The sequence below is a fragment of the Nannobrachium achirus genome (assembly GCF_963921795.1).
Source record: "Nannobrachium achirus genome assembly, chromosome: 7".
Lineage (NCBI taxonomy): Eukaryota > Metazoa > Chordata > Actinopteri > Myctophiformes > Myctophidae > Nannobrachium > Nannobrachium achirus.
Genome location: NC_137816.1, coordinates 38,151,908 through 38,172,701, shown reverse-complemented (window position 1 = coordinate 38,172,701; position 20,794 = coordinate 38,151,908). Strand labels below are relative to the sequence as shown.

The 20,794-nt window shown below is 39.9% G+C and overlaps 1 protein-coding gene across 1 annotated transcript in view; it reads right to left on the bottom strand.

Moving 5' to 3' along the window:
* Positions 1-16,674, bottom strand: part of lgr4 (leucine-rich repeat containing G protein-coupled receptor 4) — a 38,698-nt gene extending 22,024 nt beyond the window's left edge. Inside the window, exons 1-3 of the mRNA XM_080730840.1 lie at positions 15,920-16,674; positions 6,590-6,661; positions 26-97 (exon numbers count right to left, since the gene is read on the bottom strand). Of these exons, the coding sequence (XP_080586966.1) occupies positions 26-97; positions 6,590-6,661; positions 15,920-16,164 (389 nt within the window). The 5' untranslated portion in view covers positions 16,165-16,674. The remainder of the gene's footprint in view (positions 1-25; positions 98-6,589; positions 6,662-15,919) is intronic.
* Positions 16,675-20,794: the final 4,120 nt, after the last annotated feature.

Below are 20,794 nucleotides of genomic sequence, written 5' to 3'. Positions count from 1 at the left end.
AAGGGGCCACCAGGTTAATGCTTACAGGACTTTGAGCTGATGTAGTCCAGACAGGGCTTCAGGGTGGATGAATGACAGGTCATTTCCTGCAAGTCGTCTGAGAACAAGAAAGAGAGAATGAGAGATGTGTTGATATGTCATACATACTGTACATACAGAGAGAATGAAAAAAAAAGATGTGTTGATAGACTATACATACTGTATACAGAGAGAGAGAATGAGAGAGAAAGCTGTACAGTGATAGTGATCAACATAAAATGGTAACCTTTCTGCATCAATACACAAAAACAGCCACAGTTAATACATTTATGAATTAAAGGGATAATATAGTGCATAGTGTGAGAACCTCTTCACATGCAAGGCCTCAGAGTATTAAGTTCTTGCTATCAGGCTAAACATGACGCCTGGGGTGCCAAAGAGATGTGTCCATGCCATGGCCTGTTGTCACTTCATCTGACACCCAAGACAGATTAGAACTGGTTCTGGCGTTCTACCCCCTCCCTCCATGAGTCTCCCCACCATCAGTCAGCTCTCCAGGTCCCACAGCCCACTGGAAAACACAGAACTCACCGCTCCACTTGTCCAAGTGGAACCGCAACACGTACTGTAAATGAAAGCAACAAATGGCTGCAGTACAGCCCCACTGTGAACTAGGCCTCAGAGCCTCTTTATCCTCTTGGTTAAACCTATCCATTTGTTACAGTCTGCACATGGTAGTATGACCCGATTATGGCCATAGCCTTTGCCTCCCGTTCCTTTGGGGCAGTGGCGGCTCCGATGCAGGAAGTAGGGGTGTAAAAAGCATGGCAGGGGACAGGCTGTGCGACTAAGACACATGGCTCCACTGTTACTATCTGGCCGGAGAGATTAGCAGCAGATTTATCACTCTGCAACTTGAGTCTGGACAGGCTGAATTCTCTTGCAAGGAGAGCGGCTGGGGTGTGAGTCTGAGAACCAAGGCTCCTCTGTGTAGGAGGCAAACTTGCCTGTCTGGAGCGCAAGAGTTCAGGCGGTCTTTTGTCGATAAATATGTCATGAATTGTGACAGAACTAGGGTGCTTGTTCACCCACAGAGCATTTTTGTTGCAAATAATGTGGTGTGAGCACTGAGCATGAATAGTGCCATGTTGTTCCCTTGCCATACGGCAATGTTCATAAAGCTACAGTATTTCCAAAGAGGAAACAAATGTCTCAACTCTGAAGGCCTTAATAGTTATTTCCATTCATTCTCACTCTCCTCTGCTCTTGAATGGAATCCCTCGAACTTAAGAACTTAAGAACTTTCTGTTTTACAATCTCTATAAGGTCTCCAACCTGAAAATGGTCTATTTTGTGTTTTACTCTACTGAAAATAAGTTGTCATCATCATTTACAGTAAATATTGTAATGTAAATCACTGGAAACATCTCATTATAGTATAAGAATTGGCATGCATCATCAAGTTACAGTAAACTGTGAACACATCGTTCAAAAGACATGACGTTAACCTTCACAACTAAGACGAGTGGAATGGAACATTCAAGCAGTGAAGTCTATACCATTACCAACAACTGTTTATTATACAAAATACATACACTACTGTGGTGCTCACAATATAGCAGAGAACTAAGTGTGACATAGGCAATGTGTTGCACTCAAAAGCAAACAGTGGCAATGTCAATAAAAAGACCAAGCTGAGATAGATAAGATTACCTCATTTCAAACTGGTGTCCCAATTTAATTATAGAAGTGGACATTATTTATGAAAAAAACAACAACAAATGAAGCAGATCTACAATATCACAAACAAGTTGCATAGTGGTGTGCTGTGAGCTTGCAGATTGGCTAACTGTTCATCATATGACATACATAAGCGGTGAATAGGGATGATATGAAACATTCATATCACGATTATTGTGACAAAAGAAATCGCGATTTACGATATTATCGCGATAATCAAAATCTATTATCCTGGGGTGGAACGTTTGTCAAAAAATAGCACATCTACAAGCTCACAACGCGCGTTGTGAGCTTGTAGATCGGCTATTTTTTGGCAAAAACATTTAATAGAGAGTGAAAAAAGACTGTATTAAGTACGTATATTATAAGTACCTTTTATCAGTTATAGAGGGTTTAAATGGTACTGGATATGCAGCTTGGCAAATAAAAGGTGAATTGATCCCAGTGCATGACAGAGGACGATATCACGATTAAATAAATCTCCACAATACGATTATCGTGAGTGTTTTTTATCACGATAAACGATAATATCGCATATCGTCCCATCCCTAGTGGTGAACTGCAGCGTTTTATCAAACCGAACGGTGCAGCTCCACCACACGTGGTGCCAGGAGTGTGTGGAGCGCTGTGAGTCCTTCATCACAGGCTTCCGACAGCCGTGAAAAGAATCAGGGTGACTGCTCTAAACTCAAGACCACAGCTCCCGACTTAACCCAATCCCAGACACTGCTAACAATGTTTTATTTGTTGTGGTTCACCAAAATTGATCGAATTATGATTTGGAACACTCACCCAGTGTTATAAGAAAAGCATGCTGTCTCTTCAGCTTGACTTGGCTGCGTGACAAACCCAAAGATTGCCTTGCAGTGGTGGATTTCCAGGACACATTTCACCATCTAACCATCCAATCAATTAAACTATGTGTGTGTCTCCTTTGACTCACAATTTGTAGGGAGGATGTTTTATGACAGCTTGTTGGAAATGTTTTCTTGAGGGCCAAGGCTACACTGCTACTCAAGGAGACCATGCACTTTTGCCACAAATTATGATTATGTCTGAATACACAGCAAATGCAAACCACAATATCTGGTACATCTTTGTCTCACGCTTGTTGGGGTCTTGTTGAAGTCAATTCAGTTAGCACAGTATGACAAAGCTATGAGTTACACTTGAACAATACATGTGTTGGAACATTGTTCACAAATCTCCAGTATGTGTCTCAACTCTCAAGCCAGCCATTAGACACCTTAAACATCATAAGCAAACCTGGCCGGCACATTGTGGCACAACAACGAAGTGCTCATACCTGTCAAGTCCCAAAACATTGAGTGCATCTGCCCCTTTTGCTTTCTTTCAGCAAAATTCAGAACACGTCCCCCTAGGCTTTGAAGAGGACAGAAGAATGTGCTAAGTCTTGTTGAGGAAAGGCTAAATCCTCCCCTTGTGTGACACCACTCCCACAAGTCTTCTTTTTCACAAGGGCTTCACTAGGAGGTCTCAATGTAGTCCCATGTGCTTTTACAGCAGTCAACAACACCAAACCAGATCTGCCTGCCCTCATCTTTCTGGTCACCAATATAATTTCAGCAACAACAACAAAGAAAGCGCCACAATACAATCAGGAGTGCTAGTAAATTTGCGTCGTGATTTCAGTGTACACACACACACACACACACACAGTCTTGTAAAGAATTGCAATAGATTTAGATATTTTTGACTATATAAAGTCAAAAATATCTAAATCTATTGCAATTCTTTACAAGACTAAAAACATCCTAGATCAAAAGTCATTATATCTATTGTATAGTTCACTCATAACGCCTTATCTGACATATTGTGCCGAAATTTGGGGAAATACATTTAAAACAACTACTAATTGTATAACTTTATTACAAAAAAAAGCCTTAAGGATTGTCTATGGAGTCGATTATATACACCCAACAAATGGACTATTTATAAGCAGTCGTGCCTTGAAATTTAAGGATTTGGTTGAACTAAAAACGCTAGAGATACTGTTCAGAGCTAAATGCAAATCACTTCCCGACTGTATCCAGGGGTTGTTCTCAATGCGAGAGAGCCGGTATTTACTGAGAGGAAAATTTATATTCAAACAAAAAAAGGAACGGATAAATGTCCGAAGTAGATGTGTCACGGTCAAGGGAGTCAAGTTGTGGAACAAGTGTGATAATGAATTAAAAGAGTGTACAAATATGGCGAAGTTTAAGAAACTCTTTAAAAACAAAACCATAGATAGATATGCAGAGTAAAAAGGACGATCCTATCTTAGTGGAGAGTCTTACATTTTAATGTGCTAGTGGTACTATTTTGTTATTACCAGATTATTACCAGATTTATGGAAATTTATGAAATTAGGGAGAAATAAAATGTTTACTTTTATTTTTTATACTTTTGTATCTTAATAATTTTGAATGCTGTATTAATGTGTGGAATCATGCTATAATTGTTTGAAAATTTGTTATACTATAAATGATGTTTTACATGTTTTTAAAAGACAACTTTAGGGTAGACGTAATAAGCTTAGGCTTCAGTCTATTCCTTTTTTTCCAGGGAAAGGAAATGTAAATGAAATGTGATTATGAAATGTGTTTATGAAATTCAATGTTTCTTTACATGGAAAAAATAAATAATTAAACTAAAAACTAAACTAAACTAAACACACACACACACACACACACACACACACACACACACACACACACACACACACACACACACACACACACACACACACACACACACACACACACACACACACGCACACGCACACACACGCACACACACACCCCACAGTTTTATCATTAGGGTGTTGCTATGGCCACTTGTCAATGATAAACCCATGACTTCATTTGACATTTGCAACGAGAATGCAGAGAGATGGAGAGAAAGAAATAGAGTGAAAGAAGGGCATATCCAACTATATTTGTTTACCATTGGTTAGCTTTAACGTTATTAGGAATGCTCGTTCAAACCCTTAAGAATGTAGCGTCTAGTTTTGTAAGTAATGACAATAGGCTGCAGCGCACACAGGTTATATCATGTAGCACCACAGGGAATGCTCAGTCAATTTACAACAATACTACACAGCACATACTGAGATTCTACATGGATTAAAGAAGAAGATAAACATTAACCACTGAGGACTACCGGACGTCATTTGACATCATGGCTGCACAGTTATGTACTGCTTTTAGAAGGATAGGAAGAGAAAGTGAAGGAGAGTTGCGTGACTATGAGGGAGTGAATGTTCCTTCCTTGTCTCCTCTCTCTCCTGTCCTGTTTGGGTATGTCCCTCTGTCCCTCCCTATCTGCCCCCAGGGCCCCCACTTGGTTTTTACTGACAGCTAAAAAGTCCTCAGCTGAAGTTCATTCAAACAAGCCTGGAGATTTGTTCAGTGGGAAAGGTTAAACAAACACACACACGTCAACTAAGGATATATGTCTAAAAGCTATTCTTCAAAACAACTACACAACTAAATGCAGCCCATGCGTTCACAGGAATTTTAAGACAGAGGGGAAATGGGGTGTGAGTTTCACTGTACATACACTGTACCTAGCAGTAGGGCTGTCACAATTATTACATAATCGCCAAATCGCAATTATTTGACATAATCGCAATTATTTGACATAATCGCAATTATTTGACATAATTGCAATTATTTTGTGATAATCGTTTACATGTTGAAAAATGATTGTTCAAACATTTAAAAAATAGTGGAAATAGCAGATCTACAAGCTCACAACGTGTCGCATCGCGACACGTTGTGAGCTTGTAGATCGGCTATTTCCACTATCAAGGTTCTTTTTTTAAGTATAAAGTTGTCAAATATGTCTTTGTACAGTATCTTTGTATATTTAGGTTATGTGTCATATTTGCCATGTGCAACTTCAAAGCCTACAAGCCAAACTGGAATGTAATTGTCAACAACAAAAACACAATTTAATCGTCATGTAAAATGTCATAATCGTGACAGCCCTACCTAGCAGACAAGACAAGTTCACATGTATATTTGGGGTCCACATATTATCTTTGTGCAGTGATATAACAGGTAACATTGCGTGGTTGAACTAGAACTAGCGGCAAGACTTGGTGAGTTTTTTGCTCCATTGTCATGGAAACCATTGTTTTGCCCTCTTCCTTCCTGCCTTGCATTCCTCCACACAATGCGATGAAAAGTAAATTGCCCTTCGACAAAGCAGATTGAAGTACTGTTTGGAAAAGAAGGGGGCGAATACTAGTCTAGATGAAAGATGCACCGAGGGCTGAAAAAACATGCCTACAAAGAGAAACGGAGCTGAAACCACTGGTGTGTGCACTTGCTGGTCATTTTGCATTCTCTGGGCTGCATGTTACCTGATATCAAGTAGACAGATTTTATCACTGGCTTCCAGCACTGAGCCAGACAGAGGGGTATTTAAAGAGTAAAGAAATAACAAATACCCACTAAGATTAGATATGGCCACTGAATGGAGCCCCAAAGCTAAAATGTTCTGTTGCCAGTTCTGTTGAGACATTAACATACATAATGCATGATGTATTGTCTTATAAAAGCATTGTCTCATCTCAAGCTTTTATGATTTTATGATTAGCCTTGTATAACTGCCCAGTTCATATCAGGGAGGATGAGTGATTCTCGGAATCTTGTAACTCTGCCCCTTTACAGTTCTATGTACATAGTACAGTATATGAAATGCAACTGGGAATTAGGCCATGTTTTCCACCTTTATGTCTTAAGTGCTAATGTAAATAAAACAGCCAGGTGCATTTTAACAACCAGTCCATCTATTTTGTACAGAGATATACATAAAAGTATATAAGTTACATAAAAGAGATGAAAATGGATGTACTTACAGTTCTTCCAGATAGGGGAAGTTCTTGAACACATTTGCAGGGAGTTCAGTGATGTTGTTCATGCTGATGTCACTGTGGAAACATCCAGATTTCAATATTAATCACTGTAGATTTCTAGGCTTCATAAAGACTTGCAGATTTACAAGGAGCTGCTTTGGTGGTTAAAGTGTACACTTTGAATTACTAGCATTGCTAGGTTTTTCTCACATTGCTGCCATCGTCAACAGCAATACCATAAGAAAGGCAGTGATGAATCAAGATGATATGAACCTCACTGCTTGCATAAAGTTAATTCATTATTTTAGAAACAATTTCAGGATACGTTTCAAAGTTTGAACAAACTTACTGGTGATGAGAAAGGTAGGTTTGAACATTTAAAATACATTCTACTTTTTGTTTCAAACTAATTTAAACCGGGTAGCCTACCCTACAGTATATGATTGTAAAGTGTGACATTATTATTTGAACCTTTAGAAAATAAACAATTCTCAAAAAGATTAAAAGGCAAGTGTGCATGACTTTTCAGTTTATGCAAAATTAATATAAAACTAAAATAAAGCAATCAATATATATATATATATAGAACATAATTCTAATTGGAATCTACAGTGCATCAACAATAGTCACCCTCATGCTAAGGTATTTATGCCTTAAACAGATCCTCAACAAAACGCCTTGAAGAAGCCTCCTCTTTAGCCCCAGGGATTTTCACTTTTCAGACTAACATCAAGCAAAGACAGGCATGTAGCAGCATGAAAAATATGCACACAGTACTTGATTTTCTTCCCTACTTGTCTAATATATGGGCATATATAGAGTGCATATTGTAGGCTGAAGATTAAAAAGCAGTTGTTTGCTGATAAACAAATAATTTAATAGAAATCTATGTGAAAGTATATTTACGGATAGTAATAATAACCAGTTATTGTGGTAATTAAACATTGTTCACAAAGAAAAATCTGCTTTCTCAGGTTCAGAGAAGAGATGTACAAATCAATGGTCAGATCTTGATTAGGAACCCACTCTCTGGCTTCAAAGAGATGCCCGCAGACAGCAGATGTGGGGAGATGGCACACAGAAAGACTGAAAAAACATCCTGCATTCACTAATGAAACGATCCCCCACCCCCAAGTCGTCATCTTGGATTTCACTGCCAGATCTCTCCAGAACCTTGTGTGTGGGCCCCTGAATCCTCAAAGGATCATATTGCCTTGCCTCTGCACTCTCGTTACACATGCATACACACACACATATACACCGACACACACACACACACACCCACACAAGGTGGGCCTTGACAGCAGCCCTCATCGTCGCTGCCACCTCTCTCCAACCTCCATCTACCTGCTTATCCAATTACTGTATTGACTGTGCACATACAATGGAGCTCCCATCACGATCCACCCGCGCCTTATCTTTATGGCTTCCCTTGCCAACTCCTTTGGTGGTGTTCTGCAATCACTGCTGTGGGCCAGACAGTGCAGGTGGTCACATGGATACATTCTGCTGTTGCTGAAAGCATCCCAACCCGTATCCCAAAGCCATCGTCAACAGCCTGGGACTGAGACTGCATGGCAGGGAAGCACATGCAGGCATGCAGCGGAGATGAGGAGGCCTACTGTAGGTGCTTCTATCACATTTCCTCCCTTTCCATTTCTGACTGCTTTACTCATCAGGATCCTGGCCTGTCGCTGTTAAGATGGATTGAGGACACTAAAAATGCAGCTGTGATGAACAGTAAAAACCCTAATTGCTTCCACACACACGCAGGTATCAATAAATTTCCATCCCGTGTGCATTTAGTTGACATTTTACTAAACAGGAAGCGGTGCGTCCTAAATGAGAAAATCTGCTTCTGAAAATAATGGATGGGAGCACAAGAAATACCGTACATCTTTTGCTAAAAATAAAAATGTCATGTGGCATTATGGTCTTGAAAACTGCAGTGAACGAGGACAAATATAATATTCAAATACATAACAATAATAAAAGATAGTTTAATTGTACTTTCAATGCGATGCGAGAGTTCAATTTATCAACTTTCAATGCAATCAAGACAACTTAGAAAGACAGAGAGATAAGAGAATCCATTCACTCATCCAACACCTGTCTGTTGACTCTCCTAACATTGCAATACATTAAGGCCCAAATGAGCATGTGTTAGAAGATGTGCAACGTGTTATTACCATGGTAAATCATGGTTCTTCTGACCTAGCCTGGCTCAATTTCCCTTAACAATTTAACAAGCCACTTCTGTTCGTCCTCAGACCAGTTGAGGTCCAAACCAAAACCACAAGACAGCCACAATGCTCCACATAGCCGGCTGAAGGGAAATGCGACATGCAGGCAATGTTTGAGTGCATGCTGATCAGAGCACACTATGTGTGTGTGTGTGTGTGTGTGTGTGTGTGTGTGTGTGTGTGTGTGTGTGTGTGTGTGTGTGTGTGTGTGCGTGCGTGCGTGCGTGCGTGCGTGCGTGCGTGCGTGCGCGCGCGCGTGCATGTGTGTGTGTGTATGAGAACTTCAGCAATTATGGGCAGCTTGTATGGGAAGTTAAGTCAGACACATGGAACCTAATTAGTTGGAACTACATCAGTGTCAATTAGATATTAATTAATTAGAGTCATTTTAAAACAAAATGTGCTAACGGAATACCACAAAATGATGGAGAGCACACAGAATTTCACCCACTTCTTTACACCCGTGAACCTGTGAAATGACAATTAAGATAATTCTAATTCTGATTCTAAGGAAAGTGTGCTTAATATTAGACTATTGGCGAGAAGATCAAAGCATCTTGGGCAGAAGATTTTGGGTGCCAGCTGGATAATAAAGTGAGGCAAAATATTGTATTAAATACAAAGAAATTGGTATGTTCCAACAAATTCCATGAGCTATACGTAATGTAGTGTGTATATTAGGTCTATATAATCTTATGTGTCATTCCCTAAAAATTTTAATTTTCAGTTCAAAGGGAGATTATGAAAGCTTTTGGGGTAGAGGTAAATCCAAGTGATTTTATACTGGGTTTGGATGCTAATCATGAACACAGTTACAGGAGATATATATTTTTAATGGCTTTGTATGCCGCATGCCTTTCAATTTAGCAAAAATGGTTGGATGAGCTTTCCCCTGATATTTCATTAAGGTATGAAACATGTCAATGTTGCCCTTTGAGAGGCTATCAAGTTGTTAAGAGGTACTCTTGTTGATTTTGTAAGAGCATTACAATTGCAAGCTGGTGGAGAAGCTGAAGGCGTTGGATGTGGATACTGGCACCAGTAATTGGATCCTGGACTTCTTGACTCAGAGGAGTCAAACAGTCAAGGTCGGCAACAACACCTCGAAACCTGTTGGAGAACACAGGATCTCCTCAGGGCTGCGTCCTGAGCCCCTTGCTGTTCACCTTACTAACTCATGACTGCAAGGCCAGGTTCAACAGCAACAAAATAATAAAGTTTGCTGATGACACCACTGTGGTCGGCCTCATCACTGATGAGGATGAAACTGCCTACAGAAAGGAGGTGGAGCAGTTGGCAGTTTGGTGCAAAGCGCACAATCTTGCCCTTAACACAGAGAAGGCCACCACACCATCCAATGACCATCAATGGCTCAGCTGTGGAGAGGGTAACAAGTACAACATTCTTGGGAGTACTGCTGACAGACAACCTGGCCCCGAGCAGCAACACCACTGCCATCACAAAGAAGGCCCAACAGCGTCTCTACCCCCTCCGTCAGCTGAAGAAAGTTGACCTTCCCATCCCAGCCCTGACTATGTTCTACAGGGATACCATCGAGAGCCTTCTCACCTACTGGTTCACCTCTTGGTACGGGAACAGCACAGTGGAGGAGAAGAAAACAGCTGTACAGAACCGTGAGAACAGCTGAACGGATAATTGGTACCTCGCTGCCATCTTTGGCAGACATGTACCAACCAGAGCCACTGGCATCATAGGGGACACCACCCACCCCTCTCACAGCCTGATCTCCCTTTTTTAATTATGTTAAAACCAATTGTAGAAATACAATAGAAGTTATAGTTATGGTTTCATACGACAATGATATTCAGATCAAATCATTCACAGACTCAGTCATTGCCTAAAATGTTTAAATCATCTAGCAATACACACAATTATTGAAGACACTTTTTCCTTAAACAGAATGCTTTTTCTCAACTCCAGTACATACCCACTACTCTAAACAGGACTTTTACATTCTAATTGCATCTTAATTACATCCACTTATGTTTGGTAAACAATGATTTGGCCAAACTATAGTCTTTTAAGATTTCACACATTCCTGGCCTATTGCTCTTCACACTGAACTAGCACATCCAATTCCATGGAACACACAATGAAAGTAATATTTCTTTCTATCATTTGATTTGAAGCCAATGTTTTAACTGACTTGGGAGGTGAAAGTGGGATATGGCTGAAGTTCCCAAACAGGGCACATCAGGCTAAGGTCCCCATGTCTGGGAATGTTTGCAGGTTTTACCACCTGACTCCAAGTGTTGTTCCACTCATTGCAGGAAAATAACTAGTCAGATTATATATATATATATATATATATATATATATATATATATATATATATATATATATATATATATTATTTTTTTATATATATATTTATATAGGTTTATTGATTCAAATGTTTAACAACAAACCAGGAGAAAATAGTGGCACAATGTTAAGATAAGTGAATAGGAACAGAAGTAATTATTCTGTGTGTGTGTGTGTGTGTGTGTGTGTGTGTGTGTGTGTGTGTGTGTGTGTGTGTGTGTGTGTGTGTGTGTGTGTGTGTGTGCGCGGCTGCGCGCGCGCGTGTGCGCGTGTGTGCGTGTGTGTAGGGTGGGTAGAAGTTCAGGAGCCAAAGAGTGAGAGAGGTAAACATTCTCCCAACCAACAGTCATCCTGTTTGCGAGCGGGAACCACTGACTGGCTCCTTTCACCTCTGCTGACCACGAACAAAAGTATCATTCAGTCAAAGATGGATTGAGGGCACCAATGGTTGAGCCGGCAAACTGGATCAGTGGAGTGTAAGACCCCTGCTTCCACCATTGGTCCCAACTTGTGCTCGTTCACGCTATGAAAAGGACGTCAATCGAGACGTGAGCTGTAACAATGCACTTCTCACTACACCACTGGTTCTCAAACTTAGACATTTGAAGGTCTCCCCTTAACTTTGACAGTGTACAAAATCTACAAATGGAACCAAATGGACCCGTCAGGGTGTAAAATACAATATCACAATAGTTTTGCAAGCAGTATCACGATACACAAGATTATCGCGATTCTTTTTCATGTTGGTTTGTATGGTTATTTTTCAAGTTACTTAACAATACAACCACCTACAAGGTAACAAAAACTAAAAGAAAAGGATCCCTTTGGGAGGTCTAAACTCTGACAGTATACAAATGAAACCAAATGGACCCTAACAGGTCCATTAACTGTTAGAGTTAAGGGGAGACCTTGTAAAGTTTGAGAACTACTGATTTAGACCAAAATGCAGGTTTAAATGGATTCTGCAATGAATCTCTGTATTAACAATTCAACAGGATTATTTTTTATAAGGCATTGTATCACGATATATATGATAGCTACCCCTACATCAGGATCCATTTGGTTCCATTTGTACACTGTCAAAGTTACAGACTTGCAAGGGTCAATTTAGACCTCCTTAAAGGAACCTAGAGAGAAATCCACTTTGAGAACCACTGCACTACGCCATCCACGCAAAGCACAAGTTGAGCACTCAAAAACACCATGACCAGATAGCAAAATTAATCTGTGAGGGCTGTCGTAATCATTATACGGCACAAATAGGCAGCATCAGGTATCCTACATACCTGGAAAGGGTGCAGTTGTTACTAGTAACGTGATTGTGTTGACTGAGGGGCCTCATTTCTCTCTAACCTCATCTGTTTTCCTGCGACAAGACTGTTTCCACTGCAGCAGCCAAGAATCACAACACCATACCAATGAACTATGGGGCTGTATAGGTGAGAGTTATTCCGCTGTGATTCATTAGGAATTGTACGGCCTCCCAATACAAAATCAGGATAACAATCTTTAAACAGAAGGAGAAAGAACGGTATGAGTAATGCTGCATGTATAGTGAATTAAAACACCACCTTTCTGAGAAATTATTTTCTGACCTGTGGGGCTAGTGAAACCTGTAGAGGACCTGATGTCATTGGCTGCATGAAACCTCTCTGTTTCTGTCATTATGTCGGTGTGTGTCTCTCTCTGTGTGTGTGTGTGTGTGTGTGTGTGTGTGTGTGTGTGTGTGTGTGTGTGTGTGTGTGTGTGTGTGTGTGTGTGTGTGTGTGTGTGCGCGCATGTGCATGTGTGTGTGTCTGCGTGTGTGAGCGCGTGCATGTGTGTGTGCATGCGTGTGTGTGTGCAGTGGTGTAAAGTAACTAAGTACATTTTTGAGATATCCACTACATATTGGATCCAAATATTTTACTTTTACTCCACTACATTTATTTGAAAACGTTTAGTTACTAGTTACTTTGCAGGTATAAATTATAATATTAAAAAACATACATAAACCACTTTAGCCCTATTTTATACCTTGGCTATTTGAAAATAGCTGATCTACAAGCTCACAACGCGTCGCGATTGTGAGCTTGTAGATCTGCAATTTTCAAACATTTTGTACTTTTACTTTTGGTACTTTAAGTACATTTTGATGCCAATACTTTCCTACTTTTACTCAAGTAGATTTTGAATTCTGGACTTTTACTTGTAACAGAGTATTTCTACATTGCTGTATTGATACTTTCACTTAAGTATAAAATGTGAGTACTATTACAACACTGTGTGCGTGTGCATGTGTGTGTGTGTGTGTGTGTGTGTGTGTGTGTGTGTGTGTGTGTGTGTGTGTGTGTGTGTGTGTGCGCGCGTGTGTATGCGTGCTTGCGAGCATGTCTATCTGTGTGTGAGTGTCTGTGTGCACTCCCTGCACCCCTTCTTCTAATTGCATGCAGCCTCTCTAGGAAAATGTTCCATTCGTCTGGTATCTTGTCCATTTGTGCTATCCCAAACATCTTTCTTTCTAACAGCAACTTGTGTTAAAACCTTACCAAGGAGAGACTTCATTTCTGACTTAAACATTCCTTCTTTACACATCAACATGTTATTGTCTTCATCCCGCTTTGCATTAGCCCAGAGAGGGAAGGAGCTCTACAGCTGCAATATGTCTCACTAATCCATCATGATCCCTAACCCCACTGCTCTACATACAAAAAGAAGGGGACAAGTAGAGTTCAAGAGACCGAGAACATAGAGAGAGAGAGAAAGAGAGAGAGGGAGAGAGAGAGAGAGAGAGAGAGAGAGAGAGAGAGAGAGAGAGAGAGAGAGAGAGAGAGAGAGAGAACACTTCGCATTCTTAGAGGGTTGAATAAAATGAATACTGTGTTCCCATTCAGTGGACTTAACCTGTCAGCCTAATACATGCATATGACATACATACAAATGTGCCAAACAGATTTTCTTTTTGGACAAAGTTTGTTTAAAAAACAAAAGTTGAGACAAAGATCACTTTGGCTATAGCAGCAATTAGCCTGAACTTGGGAGGACCACTGCAAAAAGTGGAGATGTGCAAAAAGCAAAAAAGCAGTGCTAAACTCAACCTTAAAACATTTCAGCAATCAAGGTGACAGTATATGACAACATGTGTGTGTACATATTAAACAGGCTGATATCATCGCAATCACAGCCAAGGTCATATTTCATTCTCCTTCATTTTAAAAGGAGGCACAATGATTACACACCAACCTGCAATGAATTGCCGCCTTGACACTGTCAGGTGGTTATTCAAGTTTATGATTAACCCAGAAATTGTGAAACATTTTTGGCTAACTAACAAGGGATAGGCCCTCTGTTGCAGTGGTTCTCAAAGTGGATTTTAGGGACTCTTTAGGTTCCTTTATGGGGGTCTAAAGTCTGTAACTTTGACAGGGTACGAGTGGAACCAAATGGACCTGTTAGGGTCCATTTGGTTCCATTCGTACGCTGTCAAAGTTAAGAGGAGACCCTCAAATGTCTGCTCTATTGCCTATGGAGTACCAGTCCTGCTCGAATAACCACAGAACTTCAAAAACTTGCAGTCCAACTAGCATCAAGTATCCACCTGTGCAAAAGTACAAAATGAATTAGAGACCTTTTTTGGGCTAATAATGGTGTCACATTGAACCCAGAACTTGAGAATGTGTACAGTAGTAATGACTTCAGACTTTCCCAAACATACATTATGTTATACTATAGCTATAACAGTTGAATTACAACAGTGGTGCATTGCTGTAGTCTTTAACAGGATTGCAATTCATCTTGATCGAAAGATCGAGCCATCTTAAGAATGTTAAAGTGAATAACAACATGAGCCTAGCTGGAGTTGTGCCTGTTCCAGTGAGTTAATATCACATCTCAAGTAGAGGAGGGACACAGTAAAATGGGACGTTGGTTTCAAGTGAATGACAAAGTGAATGCCAAAACTATTTCTGCAGGATGCACATGTGCAATAGTAAATATGTTGTTTAGGCTCAAAATGTGCTAAATTGAGACCTTGGCCAAGTAGACTGTAATAATAACAATATTTAGAACCAGTGGTATAAAGTAACTAAGTACATGTATTTACTTTAGTACTGTAGCCTAGCCTACTTAAGAACAATGTTGAGGTATTTGTACTTTACTTGGGTATTTCCAATTTCCAATACTTTTACTTCTACTCCACTACATATCAGAGTCAAATTTTGTCCTTTTACTCCACTACAATTATTTGAAAACTTTAGTCACTAGTTACTTTGTAGATTTTGATTATTGTTTAAAAAAATGCATTAAATATAGCTGATCTTGTAAATCTGCTATTTTCAATTTGTATAGGCAGGCTACATTTGAAAACTTGAAATAGGCCATTCTGTATAATGAGTACTTTTACTTTTGGTACTTTTAAGTACATTTTTATGCCAATACTTTTGTACTTTTACGCAAGTAGGTCTACATTTTGAATTCTGTCGTTGTAACAGAGTATCTCTTCATTGCAGTAGGCTATTGATACGTGTGTACTTGAGTAAAACATTGGAGTTATTTTTCCACCACACTGCAATGCAATCTTTAGAACATTTCCTCTGGCCGAGCCATTAGCGCGAAAGTTTACACTGGTCACTGATGCAGTTTGTAGTGAGTGTGTCCCTCCTCAAAATAGGTTGCATATTAACAACACAACCCATGGATCCCGGGGAAACAATAACGGGAGGAGAGCATGCATTCGTAAAACGTTTATTACGACCATGATTGTTTTGTGTGTGATTATTATACTTACAGGTAATAAGTGAAAGCACTCAGACCAGCTGGGATAGCGGTCAGTCCTTTCCCAGAGCAGTCTGCACCCCCATCTTCATCGCAGCTGCATGAGGGCGAACAAATAGCCGGAGTCGACTGCCCTCCTTGTTGCCCAGTGGCACCGAAACGAAGAAAATAACACCACAAAAACATCCAAATGACAAGCACACGCTGCATCTTCCCGTCCGTTCTGGTGGTGCACGCAAAAAGCCCCCTATAGATCATTTATTCCGCTCGTCGACTTTTCATGTGGTTGACTCGGTTGTGGCATGAGATACAACATTCCTTAAAAAAATTAAGAATTAAAATAAAAAGAATATATATCGATAGTTCGCATGCGAACGATCTATTCAAAATGTCCGCGTTTATTTCACGCGTGTTGAATACGAGACTTATCTTGAGAACTAATGCGGTTTACCTCGCATATATGAACATTTCTCAAGCCGTGTCGTATTAGTCCATGAAAATAAAGTAGCACCACTGCACGACAAGAGAACGGCCAGTCTACCTTGCGTTATTATGATTTTTTTCCGTTTTCGATGTCCCATTAAATAACCGAACCAAACATCGGCTCCAGACGCGTCGTCAACAACAATAAAGATTAAACAAACGTCTCGATGTTCAAATATATAACCGCTATCATTAGTTAGTTTCCTGTACAAGATCACCGTCAGCTTTCAGCCATTTCTCACGTTCCCTTCCTTCGCTCCCCGACATCAACAGCATGCCTCTTTGCTCGGCAAGCACCCTACCGGACAACCTGCCACACTAGGCCTAGTCCTGCATTAGCATAACCTGCACCACAGCGTCACTATTTGGCAAAGACTTTTCATCAACTGCTCTTCATTTAGAGCAGTGGTTCTCAAACTTGGGATCTGGACCCCAAGTGGGGTCCCCAAATGATTTTGTGGGGTCCCCAGATGATTAGATTAATGTAAAAAAAAAAAAAAAAAAAAAAAAAAAAGCCTACAGGGTAACTATCTGCACATTTATAAAGTGACAATTTAAGGATTTTCAAGACCGTTTTAATAGGCTACCAAAGTTACAAACTGGCCAAACTGTCAAATATTAAGTAAGCAATAAACATTGTGAAAATAGCAGATCTACCTGTGGAATCTATACCTGTGGTGGAACCGAGTCGCATTAAATGTAGGCCTATTATAGGCCTATACCTACAATTCCATGTGCTTGTCAGGGTGGGGGTCCCCCTGCAGTTCATATGTTTATTTTTGGGGTCACGGCCTAAAAAGGTTTGAAAACCTCTGATAGAGCTTGGCGGCTTTTGATTGATTGATTGAAGACTTTATTAGAAGTTTGCATAGGAAAAGGTACAGTTTCATGACGGTACAGTTCACTGGTACAAGGTCTACTAAAAGGAGATCCATGAAAAGACTAAGCTTATTTCCACTGGAAACCATTAAAGTATCTCATATAACATTGAATGACAGACAAATAGAACACAGTACTATGCAGTAGATATGTAAAGAAAACAGTAAGTCTAAACAAACAGTCAAAGACCCCCAAATGAATATAGCCTAGATATCTGGGCCACATGTTCGGACCACATCTGAAAATATTTTGTGCCAGTCATGGTTTCCCCATACAAAAAATATGCAAAATGTATATAGCCTACAATATATATTTTTTTGTTTCATGATTTCTAATCTACAAGCTCACAACATATCACCATGCAATGCATTGTGAACTTGTAGTAGGCCTACTGATATTTTCAAAAGCCAATCATGTAACAATAAATATAGCTGCAAGCAGCAATAGAGGGCCAAGCAGAAAAAAGAAAGGTAAGAAGAAGGGGGCAAGTGGGAAAGGAGATTAAACAAGAAAACAGGTGTGTGAGCACATAGCAGCAGATGTGAACTGTCTGTGCATAATATAGTCTACGTTAATGTGCTAAAAAACACACAAAGACCTAAAAGTTAGTGCGTTGTAGCCTACATGGGAGTAAGGTGCAAAATGTCAGTGCATGTCAACCGCATGCACTAAGCAATGAGAAATATTGCTAATACAATATGGACAATAACTCAATAAGCCGTAGAAACATAAAAGACTGAACTTGAGAGAAAGAACATCATGCAATGAACAAAGCATTTTAAATAGCTGAGCAGATTTGAGGGATTGTCATCATTATTAAAAAGGCATGTCTTTACTATGTTGCTTAGAATGGCAGATTTCAAACTCCTGTAAAACATTCAGTCATCAAGAGGACTAGTTAAGTTTCATAAAGATCTGAGTCTGCATGTACAGTGTGTTAAGGGCAGAAGAATATTTTTCATAAAACTGCAATATTCATTGGCTCATAAAAACATAAACTTTTTAATTAAAAAAAAAGATATTAGATATCAGTCCAAAGTTCATGTGTAAAATGTTTCGTGCACATTGCACGAAAATCCCAGGAGGACATAGATTTGAACAGATTTACATAGAATTCTAAATGGTGGGAGATCTAAACGTCAGAGGTCAAAAGTCAGAGCATTAAAGTTGTTCGGCATGAGGAGACGCACGTGTGTAATATAGTTTCATGGCTGTAAGTCAAACAGGGCATGAGTTATACCTGTTCAAAGTTTGCATTTTTCAATTGAGTACCATTTTTCCAATGGTTGTGAGTTTTGTGTTTTCACCATTTGGTAAAGTCCTCTACCATGTTGCCAAGTTTCGTAAAAACCAACTGCACGGTCAAGCCAGAACTGCGAAAAGTGGTGGAAGAATAACTAGTAAGACACCTCAGGGTGACATGCGCCAATTCTTGGCCATCTGGCCAGTGATGTATATGGAACAGTTACTCATATATGGAGACCCCTGCATGATAGTCCACAATGTTATGTCAAAACATGCCCGTATATGGGCATTACCAAATATGGGCATTCCCAGATATGTCCTTAATATTGATAACATAATGTCCTTAATAATGTCCTTAATATTGATAATATAGGAATCTCCATATATGGGAATAAAACTTATGTTAATTAGTAAAGCCATGCAGGGCCTTGGCGAGTTAGGGCCTGGGTTTGATGCCTGGGGATCTCCATATATGGGCATAAGGGGTACCGTAACAGGGCATCATGTGGGAATGCCCATACTGTACATGGACATTTTATTTATTTTATCCTTTATTAATATATATTCATATACATATATAGACTTAATATTAACGTTTTCGGCCTGGGATTGATGACATCAGAAATCTCCATATATGGGCATAAAAGGGATTTTGTTTCTGGGAATCACCATATATGGACTTTTTATTTTATTTGATCCTTTATTAATAATAATATGTATCCATATACATACAATATTTTGTATGCCCATGGAGATCCCTATCTGAACCAGCCACACAGATATGGGCCATGCATTTGCCATCTGGCCAGTGATATATATCAATGACATCAGGGATCTTCATATATGGGCATAAAAGTGATACCCATATATGGAATGTCACCTGTGATGTCACAGTGACAGTATGAATATCCAGGGTTTGATCTTTGATGAGGTGATGTCACGTGACATCACTTCCTGTACGGAAGGAAGGACGGAAGGAAGGAAGGACGGACGGACGGACAGACAGACAAGCTACGACATTTCTCATGGCATACTGCGACCTTCGGTCGCAATAAATAAAACAGAGTTTCAATAGTGGCTCAAGCCTTTCAGGCTTGGTCCCTAATAATAATGGATGGCATCTTTATAGAGCTTTAAGGTTAAAGTGGTTAAACCAGTAAGACTCCTTAATTGGGAGATAATCGACCGTCAGGTCGCATATGTTGTCTGCAAAAAGCAACCTCATGGTGGCGCTAGAAGAGGGGCATGTGAGAAATCAGGGGCAGAGTTTGTGGTTTGCCAGCCAAGGAGTGTGTGTGCAAAGTTTGGCATGGATAGGGGCAACAGTGCCGGAGATAAGAGTAGGGCCAAAAGTGTGACGTGACGTGACGTGACGTGACGTGACGTGACGTGACGTGACGTGACGTGACGTGACGTGATGTGACGTGACGTGACATGACGGACTGACTGACTGACTGACTGACAGACAGCCGGTGGAGGTTTTCATAGTAACTTGCAACCTGGCGGTAGCAACAACACTTATATTCAAATCATTATCATTATTATTATATTAACACATTTAGCTGCATGGGGACCCATGTCCCCCTAGAACCCACCCAAAGACCCTTTTGTGACCACACCATAAGTGCTAGTTTTGTCGGCTCCAAACATTTCCTCCAAAACCCACTGATACACCTGGTTAAGACTTGGAATTGTACGCAGCCATAAATAACCCAATGTCCACAGGTTGAACTTGGTTTTGCATTCTTTACTTAACTTGATTCCACAGTGCATATTGTTACAAACTACATCTCCTGGCATTGGTATCTGGTGGTGCTGGTATAAAACATTTTGTCCACACAAGTGCATGCCTATATTAGGCCTATATATGCCCTTGGTTCCCATGCAATCAACCAGGCCCAGGAGAGGCGTGCCCAAGGTGCCAAATAATCAATCAATTAGCAAACAAACAAACTAATAATGCCAAATAATAGTAAATAATCACAAACATAATAATGAGAATAATAATAATAATCTAACAAATAAACCCAGTACAATGGCTTCTACACCACCTATATGATTCAAAGTGAAATTAATTTGCTCATGTATGTGATAAGAGTTTCAGATGATATGATTTCCATGTTTATCGTGAGTCCAGTCCAGAGATCATGTAGTGATTTATATGAGACTAAATATGTTGGAGGAGAAATAAAAAGTGAATTTTGAAGTGACTTCCTTAGCCTACAGGTAGTGTGCACAAGTTTGGGCATTGATCGGTGCAGTAGTTATTGCAACAGATGCA